This window comes from Dama dama, chromosome 7 (assembly GCF_033118175.1).
Source record: "Dama dama isolate Ldn47 chromosome 7, ASM3311817v1, whole genome shotgun sequence".
Lineage (NCBI taxonomy): Eukaryota > Metazoa > Chordata > Mammalia > Artiodactyla > Cervidae > Dama > Dama dama.
Window position 1 is genome coordinate 15,399,268 of NC_083687.1, and position 14,084 is coordinate 15,413,351.

A 14,084-nucleotide genomic window follows, 5' to 3' on the forward strand; every position below is an offset into this window, starting at 1 on the left:
CCAGAGGAATCGGGTGGAGAGGGAAGTGGGAGGGGGGATCGGGATGGGGAATACCTGTAAATCTATGGCTGATTCATATCAATGTATGACAAAAATAATAATAATAATAATAAAAATTAAAAAAAAATTACTTTCACAATAAGAATAACTAAATTCTGAAGTTGAGAACCTACCAAGAAGACTTTAATTTCTTAAAATCTGAAGTTTGGAAAAAACTATTGCTTTCAAGCTTGAGTCCTCTTACTAATCAGTATGATTTGTGTTAAAAAAAAAAAGTATTCAATGGTTTGCTTTGCCCAATTTTAATGAGCCCCGGCTGTAAGTTCGCCCTGGAAAAGGCCAGAACACAGAGCATGGCTGATTACCACGATTTACATAATTTCTCACCAGAGGCCCACAGTCAAAGTCATCACTCACTCTAGAGTCTTTAGAATATAAGAAACAACCCAAGCAGCCAGTAAGTCAGGAGTTTCACTTCGAGAGCTTCCTTTTGTACATACTCAAGAATCTTTTCTTGCTGGATTCATCATTAATAGCCACTTATCAAATCTACCAGTATTTTTGATTTTGTGAAGTCTCTCCCCACACCTGTCACTTAGAACACTGTCTTCTCTAATCTCCCTTCACTGCGTGGAGGTAGAATAACTGAGGAGTACGATAAATAGTGATGGGCAAATGGGAGTCTGTTTGTGAGAAGCAGATGTTTCAACAGCATTAATAACCAAAAGGCAAGACACGAGAAAGGGGAGGGGCAGGAAAACCCAAAACAAGAAAAATCCCAAAATTTCCAACTTCAACTTTTCAGGGGCAAAATGCTATAAAAATGATATGAAAGGACTTAGAGACACAGTGGCAGAGTAGGAAGGTCTTGAGCTCACCTCCTCTTACAAGTACACCAAACTCACAACTGCTGAACAATTATCAATCAAAAAGACTGAAAGTCACTCAGTGGTGTCTGACTCTTTGCAACCCCATGGACTATACAGTTTGTGGGATTCTCCAGGACAGAATACTGGAGGGGATAGCCTTTCCCTTCTCCAGGGGATCTTCCCAACCCTGGGATCGAACCCAGGTCTCCCGCATTGCAGGCAGATTCTTTACCAGCTGAGCCACCAGGGAAGCCCAAAAATACTGGAGTGTGTAGCCTATCCCTTCTCCAGGGGATCATCCTGATCCAGGAATCAAACTGAGGTCTCCTGCATTGCAGGTAGATTCTTTCCAAACTGAGCTATCAGGGAAGGATGCCCCACCCCCCACCCCCCACAAAAAAAAACAAAAAAAGACTGGAATCTACCAAAAAAAAGATATTTTATATCCAAAGACACAAAGAAGAAACCATGAGAAGGGGTGTATTGGCAATATAATCAAATCCCACACTCTGCAAGTGGGCAACCTGCAAACTGGAGAATAAATATATCACGGAAGTTCTCCCACAGGAGTGAAAGCTCTGAGTCCCACGCCAGGCTCCCCAGTCTAAAGGTCAAGTACCATGAGGAGGAGCCCCCAGACCATCTGGCTTTGAAGGCCAGTGGGGCTTGTTGTAGGAGTCCACGGACTGGGTGAAACAGGGACTCCACTCTTCGAGAGTGCACACAGTATCTCGTGCTAGAACCCAGGGCAAAGGCAGTGATGTCATAGGAGCCTGGGCCAGAGCCACCTGTTGGTCTTGGAGGGTCTCCTGAGGAGGTGGAGTGAGGATGGGGCAGCCGTGGCTTACTGTGGGTACAGGGACTCTGGTGGTTTCCACCAGGGAATATTCATCGGTATGAGCTCTCTCGGAGGTCACCATTTTGGCACCAAGACCTGGCCCCAACCAAAAGCCTGTAGGCTCCAGTGCTGAAACATCTCAGGCCAAACAACCAACAGAGCAGGAAGAGAGGGCAAACAGAGAAGAAAAAGAGATAAACGGAATCCAAACTGAAAAAGAAACAATTACTGTTTGCAGATGACATGATACTCTACATAGAAAATCCGAAAGACACTACCAGAAAACTACTAGTGCTCATCAATGAACCTGGTAAAGATACAGGATAAATGCACAGAAATCTCCTGCATTCTTATTCTCTGACAATGAAAGATCACAAGGAGAAATTAAGGCAGCAATCCCATATATCATCACATCAATGAGTACAAAATACCTCAGAATAAACCTACCTAAGGAGATGAAAGACTTGTACTCAGAAAACTTTAAGAAAATGATCAAAGAAATCAAAGATGACACAAACAAATGTACAGAGACACTGTTTTTGGACTGGAAGAATCAATACTGTCAAAAATGATTTTACTATGCAAAGTAATCTACAGATTCAGTGCAATGCCTATCAAAATTACCAATAGCATTTTTCACAGAATTAGAACAAAAAAGTTTACAATTTGTGTGGAAACAAAAAAGACCCCAAATAGCCAAAGCAATCTTAAGAAAGGAAAGTAAAAGTAGAGGAATAAGGCTCCCCTGTCTTCAGACTATACTATAAAACTACAGTAACCAAAATAGTATGGTAGGTCTTCCTTGGTAGCTCAGTGGTAAAGAATCCACCTGCCAATGCAGGAGGCATGGGTTCAATCTCTGGTCCAGGAAGATCCCATACGCTGTGGGACAGCTGGGCCTGTGTGCCTCAACTACGGAGACAGCTCTCTAGAGCTCATGAGTTGCAACTACTGAGCGTACACAGCACAACTGCTGAAGCCCACACACCCAGAGCCTGTATTCCACAAGAGAAACCACTGCAATGAGAAGTCTGCACACCGCAGCTAGAGGTTAGCCCTGCTAGCTGCAACTGAAGAAGGCCCGTGAGCAGCAGCAAAGACGCAGTGCCACCGAAAATAAAGTAAATAAACAATATTTAAAAACCAGTATGGTACTGGCACACACACAAAAATAAGTATAGATCAATGAAACAGGATAGAAAGCCTATAAATAAATCCACACACCTACAGTCAGTTAACCTATGACAAAGGAGCAAGACTATATAAGAGAAAAAAGACAGTTTCTTCAATAAGTGGTTCTGGGAAAACTGGAGAGCTACCTGTAAAGAATGAAATTAGAACATTCTCTAACACCATACATAAAAATAAACTCAAAATGGATTAAAGACCTAAATGTAAGACCAGATACTATAAAACTCCTAAAAGAAAACACAGGCAGGATACTCTTTGATATAAACTGCAGCAATATCTTTTTGGATCCACCTCCTAGAGTAATGGAAATAAAAACAAATAGGACCCAATTAAATTTAAAAGCTTTTGCATAGCAAAGGGAACAATAGACAAAATGAAAAGACAACATCCAGAATGGGAGAAGCTATTCGTGGATGATGCAACTGACAAAGGATTACCCTCCAAAATATGCAAACAGCTCAATATTAAAAACAAAAAACAAAAAAGGGGCAGAAAATCTAAAATGACATTTCTCCAAAGAAGACATACAGATGGCCAAAAGACACATGAAAAGATGTTCAACACTGCTCATTATTAGAGAAACGCAAATCAAAACTATACTGAGGTATCACCTCACACCAGTCAGAATGGCCATCATCAAAAAGTCTACAGACAATAAATGTTAGAGAGGGTGTAGAGAAATGGGAACCCTCTTACAATGTTGGGGGAAATGTAAATCGGTACAGCCACTACAGAGAATAATATGGAGGTTCCTTAAAAAACTAGAAACAGAGTTACCATATGATCCTGCAATCCCACTCCTAGGCATATATCCAGGGAAAATCATAATTTGGAAAGATACATGGGCACCAATGTCCATTGCAGCACTATTTCCAATAGTCAAGACAAGGAAGCAGTGTAAATGTCCATTGACAAATGAATAAAGAAGATGTAGTACATGCATAAAATGGAATATTACTCAGCCATAAAAAGAACAAAATAATGCCATTTGCAGCAATATGGATGGACCTAGAGATTATCATACTAAGTGAAGTAAGCCAGATAGAGAGAGACAAATATACAATATCACTTATATGTGTAGTCTTAAAAACAATACAAATGAACTTATTTAGAAAACAAATAGACTCATAGCCATAGGAAACAAATTTATGGTTAAAAGGGGAAAGTGGGGGGGAGGGAAAAAGGAATTTTGGATTAGCAGATACATATTACTACACATAAAATAGATAATCAATAAGGACCTACTGTACAGAGCAGAGAACTATAGTCAATATTTTGTAATAACCTATATGGGAAAGGAATCTGAAAAAGACTATATATATAGGCTTCCTAGGTGGTGCTTGGAGAAGGCAATGGCAACCCACTCCAGTACTCTTGTCTGGAAAATCCCATGGATGGAGGAGCCTGGTAGGCTGCAGTACATGGGGTCGCTAAGAGTCGGACACAACTGAGTGACTTCACTTTCACTTTCATGCATTGGAGAAGGAAATAGCAACCCACTCCAGTGTTCTTGCCTGGAGAGTCCCAGGGACGGCGGAGCCTGGTGGGCTGCCGTCTATGGGGTCGCACACAGTTGGACACGACTGAAGTGACTTAGCAGCAGCAGCAGCAGCAGGTGGTGCTAGTAATAAAAAGAACCCATCTGCCAATGCAGGAGACATAAGAGATGCAGGTTAGATCCCTGGGTCAGGAAGATCCCCTGGAGGAGGGTATGGCAACCCACTCCAGTATTCTTGCCTGGACAGGGGAGCCTGGAGGGTTACATAGAGTCCAGAGGGTCCATAGAGTCGCAAAGAGTTGGACATAATGAAGTGACCTAGCATGCATGCATGCACATATATATGTAACTGAGTCACTTTGTTGTACAAGCGACTTAGCAGCACCAGCAGCAAAGAGGAGGGTATGGCAACCCACTCCAGTATTCTTGCCTGGACAGGGGAGTCCAGACAAGAACTGAGTCACCTTGCTGTACAATTGAAACTATTAATAACAGTGTAAGTCAAATATGTGTCAATTAAAAATTAATTATAGTAAGTCTCCTACATACGAACCTTCAAGTTGTGAACTTTCAAAGACGTGAGGATGTATTTGCACGTCTGGTCTCGTAAGTCACTTCACGTGTCTGGTGTATATTGCCATGTGTGTGCATTCTCTACAAGTGTTTGTGCTTCTGTGTATTGTATTGTACAAGCACAGGAGTGGAGTCTCTTTATTTCAAGCTAGATCTGCAAGAGGGCAACTGCACTGAACTCCTTGATGTGCAACATGAAGAATTGACTAATGAAGATCTGGAGCTGGAGGCCCAGAGAAAGCACCAAGAGAGACAAGCGGAAGAAGTAACTGAAGAACTGAAGAGCTCCATGATACAGGAAATAGTAGAGGGGTTTTCCCGGAGAGGCCCTGTTAAGTTTTTGAGGCACCGGACCTGAATGCAGAAGAGTTCACAAAGTCTGCAGCAGCCATTCAGAATGCAATCCAGTGCTGCCAGGTCATTATGGCGAGAAAAAAAAGAGCTACTACTCAGACACCACTAGGCTGTGTTTTCAAGAGGATAGATGGAATTGAATCCAGCAAGGAACCAGAACCTGTGACATCAACGTCAGGCGTGAGGGACATTGCAGCTTGCCCTCCATCTCCTATTGCTGATGATCCTTCAGCTCTGCCGTCGCCCACTCCTCTCTCCTCCAGTCTGTGACGCCTCTTTCCCGTTCACTTGATGCCAGCCCCTGTATATCAGCTGTTGGGCCATACTACTGTACTTTTCAAGTACTTTCTCACTGTACTTATTGTACTTTTTCTTACTGTACTGTAAGATGAAAAATGTTTTATTTTTTATGTATTATTTGTGTGAAAAGTATTACAAACCTAATAAAGTACAGTACTATATAGCCAAATGGGTTAGTTGGGTACCTAGGCTAACTGTGTTGGACTTGGAACAAACTGGACTTACAAATGCACTCTTGGAACAGAGGTTTATGTATGCAGGGGACTTACTGTAACTAATTCTAAAAAAAAAACTTAAAGAGAATATTTACTTTTAACACATAGCTCTGATGTACCAAACCATTACCTCAAACAGCTCAATATTTTCAACAGTTATCTCCCCAAAGCCCTCCTAGTGTTCTAAGAATCGCCTCTCAAATAAAGAGACAAAGAGGTCTCCTGTCTTGAGTGTGTAATTTTTATAAATTGCATCAGACCCACAGTGAGTGTCTTTCCAGGAGTTTCACCACAATGAAAAAGAAGTTCTGAGATAAAACTGTCGCAGGAGGTCAGGGGAAGTGGGGAATTGTGGGGTCACAGACATGACCCGCAAGCTGCTCTCAGTCAAAGCCAGGGGGTGCGAGGCCCGGGGGGCCCGCCGCCGGTCCGGTCCTATCTCCGCGGCAGAGGCCTCAGGTGCAGCTCGCGTTCCAGCTGCTCGGCAGTCAGGCTTCCCTGGATGGCCTCGCAGCCCGGGTTGAACACGGAGTAGGCGCTTTTCTCTCCCTGCGTCTTCTCCTCGGGGCCTCGCGTCCCCACATACATCCAGTAGAACAGGGACAGGACAAAATAGGCCAGGCCAAATTCCAGTTCCACGAACAGCCCCAGCAGGACCAACCAGAGGAGCACCTTCAACAAGGTGACGCTGGTCAGGAGAGACCGGTCCCGGGGGGCCAGGGGCGGCTGCGGCCGTGGCGGTGGTGGGGCTTCGGCTGGACTCCGTGGTGGCTGTGACTCGCGGCCCCCAGGCCCAGCTGCTCCCTAGGACACAAGAACAAACCAAAGAAAGAATAAAGGGCAGTGGGGCCGGGAGGACCAAAACCCATCTGGAGAGGCAGCTGTCCTTGCGTGGGAAGGCTTCCCCTCACTGGTGTCTGTTTTCTTGTCCTGCTCTCTAAGACAACTATCTCCAAAGAGCTCTCATGCATCCTGCTCTGAATCAAAACCGATCAGTGAGATGTGACTTGCTGAAAACCTCACGGCGTTCAGGTGGATTCCCGTCTGAGGCAGACATTTCACCAGATTAGTCTGCTGCTAACAGGAGCTAATGCAGCCCCTTCAGCAACTCCCTGTAATTGATCAGGCGGCAGCCGGGCACACACTTCCCACACAGAATCAATATATGTCTGTTGATTTGATTAGACGAGCTAAAATTTTGTTGAGTGGCATGATTCTAAAATGAGGACTATTCTACACTTTAAAAAAAAAAATCATAGTTATAGCCACAACCTTTCCATCCCCTGTGACCATCCTACACGGCCCCAGGGTCTCCTAACTGGACTCTCCTCCTTCTAACCCGTCTCTCCCCATGCCACCCCATGTACAGCTGCTAAATAAATCTGCCACAACACCCGTCAACCTCCTGCTCACAAACCTTTGACACGTTTTTACTGCCTACCAGTTAAATTTTAAACTCCTTGGGCTGGAATCCAAGGCCTTGCATTCACTCAAAAGACAGAAGTGCCGGAACATAGACCCCTGTGCTGGGTGTAATGGGAGACAGAGGTATTGAAGGAGCTTTTGGGGGTCTCCAATCCAGTATTTTCTAAATTTTTTGGGTATGACCCACAATAAAAAATACATTTTGTACTGCAAACCCCTCCCCCCCCCAAAATATATATGGTGTATATATATGTGTGTGTGTATCGGGAAAAAAGTCTTCACATATCAACACTTTGATTACATACGAAGCTTTGATTTTCTATTCTATTTTTTAAACTACATTTAGTTAATTTAGGATAAGACCTTTAAAATTTTTTTCACTACCCACTAATGAGTCATGATTTGCAGTTTGTAAAATAATGTTGTAAAAAGTTTCCTGAACAACATGATCCGCAATCTATTGCTCTAGAAGTGAATCCTCTGGTCTTACAACCCAAAGACATTGCCCGTCTGTGGCCGGAAATATTCCTCTCCATTCCTCAGGAACTTGCTCTCTCCAGGCAAGCACGGCTGGTGAACTATGTATACCCTGACCTCTGGGGCCATCAAGCAGGGTGCCCCTCTGCCTCCCAGAGCTCTAATTGGCTCTCTTTCTCACTGAGTATCAAACTATTTGTCATTCAAGTGTCTCTCTTTTCATATAGATCACATGTGTCCCTAGATTGTTGCATGAGGTCACCATACTGTTGCTGATTATCTTTTGGTGTCTCCGGAGCCAAACAGCACTGTACACGTAAGTTCTCCGCACAGAGCAGACTTAGTTCATTTATTCAGTTATAGCCCTTATTCTTCACATGGCAATTTAAAAGGGACCAAAATTGTTATCTGATCTCCAAAAATATATAGGTCATCTGTGATTTTTTTTTTTTAGCATCAACCCTGGGTCGTGAAGATCCCCTGGAGAAGAAAGTGCCAACCCACTCCAATATTCTTGCCTGGAAAATCCCATATTCAGAGGTGCCTGGTGGGCTACAGTCCGTAGGGTTGCAAAGAGTCAGACACGACTGAAGTGACTTAGCACGCGTTGCAATTATTACCTTTCCAATTAGATTGGAAAGGTAGATCTTTGACATATAATCAGCTACACTCCCCACCCCCTCCACATACATTAAATAAATAAATGTCCCTTTCAGATTCCACCAGTGTGCACAATAGGGAAATCACTGATGATCTTAGCAGGGAACAAGTACAATCCGATTAATATTTAAGACTACTCTGGATGCCAGGCAGAGAATGGGCTGCAAGAGAAGAAAAAGGAAATTGTTAATAGCTCATGCAGGAGGCCCAATAAGAGAGAACCAGGTAGAGATGAGGCTGGTGACAAGGAGATCAGAGAGAAATGATGGACTGATGGATATAGAACACATCTTGAATGTGCACCACTTGAAATTCACAGTAAACTGAATTTATTTTATTATTAAAGGAACATTAATAAGAATAATGCTATGGCCACCATTTACTGAGTGCCTTCAAGATGCCTGATCTCCTGTAACCCAGCAGACAGGCCTTATTAGTCCCAATTTACTAATAATAATAGTAAGGAGACATTGAGATGTAAGGAACTCCCCTAAAGTCACAGCAGGTGACGAGCAGAGATGAGGTTGGTCCAGGATCCTAGGATGATCTCCCTTCAAAGCCCATTTTACTTAACCAGGGGCCTTCATGAGGAATGCTAAGGGGAAGGGTTAGAGAGCTAGAAGGAGATGAGGTAGGGGTAGGGGTGTTAAACTGGCAAAGGGAAGAAAGGAGAGGGAGGCTCCAGAGATGTCTCCAAGCAGTGCACCTCCTACTGTAAAAGCTGTGTGTGAAAGTATTTGTCAGCACATATGGTGCAGTTTAGGGAAGGGACTTCCATTCCCAGTATACCAAAGTGCTTCCCACCTCAGGGCCTTTGCACCTGTGGTTTCCTCTGAGAGAAAAGCCCTTTCCCCTCACACCACCTCGCTGGCTCCCTCTTCTACAAACCCTAGCAAAAATGCCACTACGTGGGCCCTTGTCCTTGTCCCAGGTTTCTCAAGAGTGGCTCCTTCTTAAGAAAAATGGTGAGGTCACTTCCTCTATGAGGTCCTCCCTGTCCTCCCAATTTAAAGTGACACTCTTGCATCCCTCAACCCCAATTCACTATCACAGCACACTGGATTTTCCTCCCTTTTGTAGCATTCATCATTCTGTTCTTTCAACTCAAAAGCAAGTTCTGTGAGAGCAGGGCCTTGTCTTTATTGCACTGTCTCCTGGGACTCAGGACAGTAGACGGAACATAGTGGGCACCTGACTGAGTGAAAGAATGCTGGTGGGGAAAAGGGAGAACTTAAGAGATGACTCCTGGATCTGAAGGGGTGATGCAAAGCCTGTGCCTGGCTAGGTCATGCCAAAGAAAGAGGGCATTTGAGCAGTAAGCCAACCTGAGCCAAGGTCTGGAAGGGAGGAGTTGCAGGATAAGTGTGATCAATAGACCCTGGAGCTAGATGGTGCACTGGGGGGCTGGGGAGGGAGATGGAGGTGGGGTAGGGGCTTGGCAGGATTAAAAAATAAAAGTTACAGGCATTTTTGTCCCACTGTGGTAGAAGCTTGCTGTAGAAAGAAATATTTCATTTGGGGGAAATGCTTTTCCCCAAGCGAAATTCGAGAGTGAGAGAAGGAGGAGGTGGACGCCTCCGTATCAATGGCCAGCAAAAAGAAGCAATTACAAATAGAAGGATAAAGAAATCTCGGACAAGCCACTATGTGCCACCCAAATTATTAGGTAGAGATAGATCAGAAATTGGCAGGGGTGGGGGTGGGGAGCAATTTAATGATAATTTCACACCGGAGCAAACTCAGGAATGATAACTGAGTAAATGAAAATGTGTTTTAGACAAAGTCCCTTATGAAAAACAGAGTAACTGATAAGAAGCAGAGGAGGTTCAGCATTGCCTCTCACCCCTTTGTCAGGCCATCAGTTTTGGGGTTTTTAATAATGGAAATTTTCTCCAAGCTCAGCTCCTCTAGACCCAACTCAGTGATCTCATATTCCTTTGGAAATGAGACATAAAGTAAAAAACTCATTGTGTAGGCTAGATGTTTTGTAACTGTGCAGAGGAAAAGGGGTAGAGGAAATGGATTCTAAAATCCTAAGCAACTGTGCTCTGTGAGTTCTAATCCACAATAAAGTTATCCTGAGACAAACTGTATGCAAGGAAATGGATTGTCTGAACCCTGCACACTCTTTCTGCAAGTCAGTAGGAACCTTGTGTGTCCTGGAGAACAATATCTAATTCAAACTAAGTAACAATAAGTTCTCCTTGATTACCAAAAAAAAAAATTCCTTATAACCAGATGTGGTGCGATGATAGATGAACTTAAGAAATTTTAAGAGGAGTAAGGCACATTTTACTTTTCAAAAGGAATTGCTGGCACTTATTGCACTTAGGAGGTACAAAGACCAGCTCACAGATTTCCCCTTGATGTTTTGTCCTGTGTTCCCACAAGCATGCTCCAATCTCACACTCAAGCCATCCTGCCACTTTACTCATGAGTGAAAACCAAGATACAGAGAGAGGAATGAGAGATTACCAAAAGCTAATGAGGCTTCCCTGGTTGCTCAGACAGTAAAGAATCTGCCTGCAATGCAGGAGACCTGTGTGGGATCCCTAGGTCAGGAAGATCCCCTGAAGAAGGCAATGGCTACCCACTCCAGTATTCTTGCATGGAGAATTCCATGAACAGAGGAGCCTGACGGGCTACAGCCCATGAGATCGCAAAGAGTCGGGCACGACTTAACGACTAACACAACAGGTTGAAAAAGCTGCCATACTAATCTATGGTTTTCACCTTAAACATTGTTAAACTTGAATAGGCTTCGCTACTTCAACAGTGATACACAACACAGGCCACCACAGGCAGTCAGCACACTTCTGCCCGTTCTGTATTCAAACACCATTTCGAAAGCGCAGGCTATTTGGGCACGTGACCCAGATGCGAAATCAAATCAAGCTTTAGTTACTGCCACTTCTCATAGGCATCCAATTAGACCTTTCCCCCTCCATTAGCAGAGGGCTGTGGCCCCCTACAGTTGTGGAGAGGTTTCCCAAAGCCACAACGACCACTCAACTCGCTGTGAATAACGCAAGGGCAGAGGTGATTTCTTCTGGGACCCTAGGCCCTCAACTTCCCGCCTGGAGTCGAAGCTGCGTGGGCCCCTGGCTGGAAAGAAAATGTCAAAGTCACTCTTCAGGGCAGAACAGGAGCGGGCAGGAAACGCGAGGCCCCGCCGCCGAGCCGGCGGGAGGCGCCAGCAGCCCCTCTCTGCTAGCAAAAGTGTGCTAGCCCCTCAGTCGTGTCTGGCTCTTTGTGACCTCATAGACTCTCCTCTGTCCACCCGCTTCTCCAGGCCCGGGGGGCGTGGCCTGGGCCGGGCCTTTCCACGACGTGGGGGCGGGGCCTGCAGGCCACCACGTGACGCCGGGGCGGGGCCTCGACAGAGGCGCCTCGGAGGCCACGTCGGCGTTTCAGAAGGCAGGTGCCCGAGGGGTAAGGCCTTCCTCCTCTCACCTGAGCGAGGCTGGGCTGGGTCTGGGCTCTCGGTGGCCTCGGTTTCCACAGCAGGAACCGTTTTAGCCAGCCTGAGGGTGCTTTTGGAGTCGTAGCTGCTTCTGCCTTCTCTCCCGAGGTTTGTGTACGCTGGCTCGAAGTGCTGGGTTCAGCCACCAGCCCGGCTCGCTTCCGGGCCGCCCGGAACTCAGCTAACCGCTGCTCCATGGCGCGCGCCCCCTTCTTCGCGCGCCCAAAAAGCGCGCGCGCGCCCGCCTGCTCGCCCGCGGGGAGCCCGTGCCGACTTTGGGGTTCCGGGCTGCAGTGCGCCTGCGTGGCGGCGCTCTCTGTTGCGCGTGCGCGCTAGCGGCACTGAGCGCCGGTGGGGCGTGCGCTGGCTTTGTGACGTTCGGTGAGCAGTTTACAGCTCATTGTTCGCTCCAAACGTGTAAGAGCAGTGTTCATGTCCTCGAGCTACATGGTTAAGAACCTAAACGTAAAGGTTGTTTCATTGTTTCCAGCTTTTGCCCTAGGCTAAGCGCTGCAATGCTCTCTCACGTCGGGGTTCAGCTCCCTAACAGGTGGAGCGTCTCCACAGGTTAGCACCAGATTGAGAAGGTGGTCCCAGGGCATTGAAAAAGGCCCATGATCTGTGGGACTTTTCATGTCAGAAGGAAGGCAGGATACAGCCTTCCCTTTTCCTTTTCACCGGTTTGCCAGTCTTAGCACTTTGGAGGGTTAGCGCTGCTCACTGGCAGGCAGGTTGTACAGACTTCGCCCAATCACTACTCTCCCAAAAAGTCACAGTTCCAGTCAGGGACTGTTTAGATTTTTAAAGCTCTAAGCATCTAGCTTTGATGCTTTTGAACTTTGGTGTTCGAGAAGATTCTTGAGAGTCCCTTGGACTGCAAGGAGAGCCAACCAGTTCATCCTAAAGGAAATAAGTCCTGAATATTCATCGGAAGGACTGATGCTGAAGCTGAAACTCCAATACTTTGGCCACCTGATGGGAAGAACTGACTCATTGGAAAAGACTCTGATGCTGGGAAAGATTGAAGGCGGGAGGAGGAGGGGAAGACAGATGATGAGATATTTGGGTGGCATCACTGACTCAATGAACATGAGCTTGAGTAAACTCTGGGAGTTGGCGATGGACAGGGAGGCCTAGCCTCCTGCTGCAGTCCATGGGGTCACAAAGAGTCGGACATGACTGAGTGAACTGAACTGAAGCATCTAGCTAAGTGACACTCACATGATTGAGAACTCAAATATTTCTTGGGTCTTCTTGAGTGTGAGTCAAGGAACAAGATGAACTAGAATTGGAGTATTTCATACTCTTAGCAAATGTTTATCAAGAACCCTCTATATATCAAGGGCTCCCATTATAGCTCAGTTGGTAAGGAATCCACTTGCAATGCAGGAGACCCTGGTTCAATTCCTGAGTCAGGAAGATCCCCTGGAGAAAGGATAGGCTGCCCACTCAAGTATTCTTGGGCTTCCCTGGTAGCTCAGCTGGTAAAGAATCTGTCCACAATGCTAGAGACCTGGGTTCGATCCCGGGGTTGGGAAGATCCCCTGGAGAAGGGAAAGGCTACCCACTCCAGTATCCTGGCCTGGAGAATTCCATTGACTACATAGTTCATGGGGTTGCAAAGAGTTGAACGCAACTGAGCAACTTTCACTTTCTATGTGTCAAGCACTGTATCTGTCACCAGAGATCCTGGGGGTAAAGGAAACAAACCATTGTTTTCCTAGCGTTTAACATTCTAAATGGAAAGGCAGTTGCAGTAATCATGTATTTATATTTAGTGTAATATCAGGTACTGAGACTTCCCTGGTGGCTCACAGAACACCAATGGTCAGTTCATATAAGGCCTTACAGGCCATAGTTGAAACTTTACCCTGCGTTCTGAGTGTGATGGTAAGTGACAGGAGGATTTTGAGTACAAGATGACATGATCTGACATATTTTTAAAAGATCACACTTGCTGCTAGATGTGGGGCACTGGAAGGGTGCAAGGACAGAAGGAAGAAAGCCAGTTAGAAAATACAGTGGTATAAGAGAGACTGGGCCTTTGGGGGCTAGCGTGGGAGTGATGGAGTTGGTGAGAATTGGTCAGATTCTGAATATAGTTTTGAATATCTGAGCCAGCATGATGTGCAGCTGCATTGGATGTGGAGTGTGAGAAAAAAGGAATCAAGGATGACATATTTCCACCAGTCCCTCTGTCACCAATCCACACACCTTAGAA

At 45.6% G+C, this 14,084-nt stretch overlaps 1 protein-coding gene across 1 annotated transcript; it reads right to left on the reverse strand.

Moving 5' to 3' along the window:
• Window positions 1-1,289: 1,289 nt before the first annotated feature.
• SAYSD1 (SAYSVFN motif domain containing 1) lies at window positions 1,290-12,170 on the reverse strand. Its single transcript, XM_061146619.1, has 2 exons — window positions 11,854-12,170; window positions 1,290-6,642 (listed from the first exon to the last, which is right to left on the reverse strand). The coding sequence occupies exons 1-2, from the start codon at window positions 12,058-12,060 to the stop codon at window positions 6,274-6,276; spliced, it is 576 nt and encodes a 191-aa protein (XP_061002602.1). The 5' UTR covers window positions 12,061-12,170; the 3' UTR covers window positions 1,290-6,273.
• Between the last annotated feature and the right edge of the window lie 1,914 nt (window positions 12,171-14,084).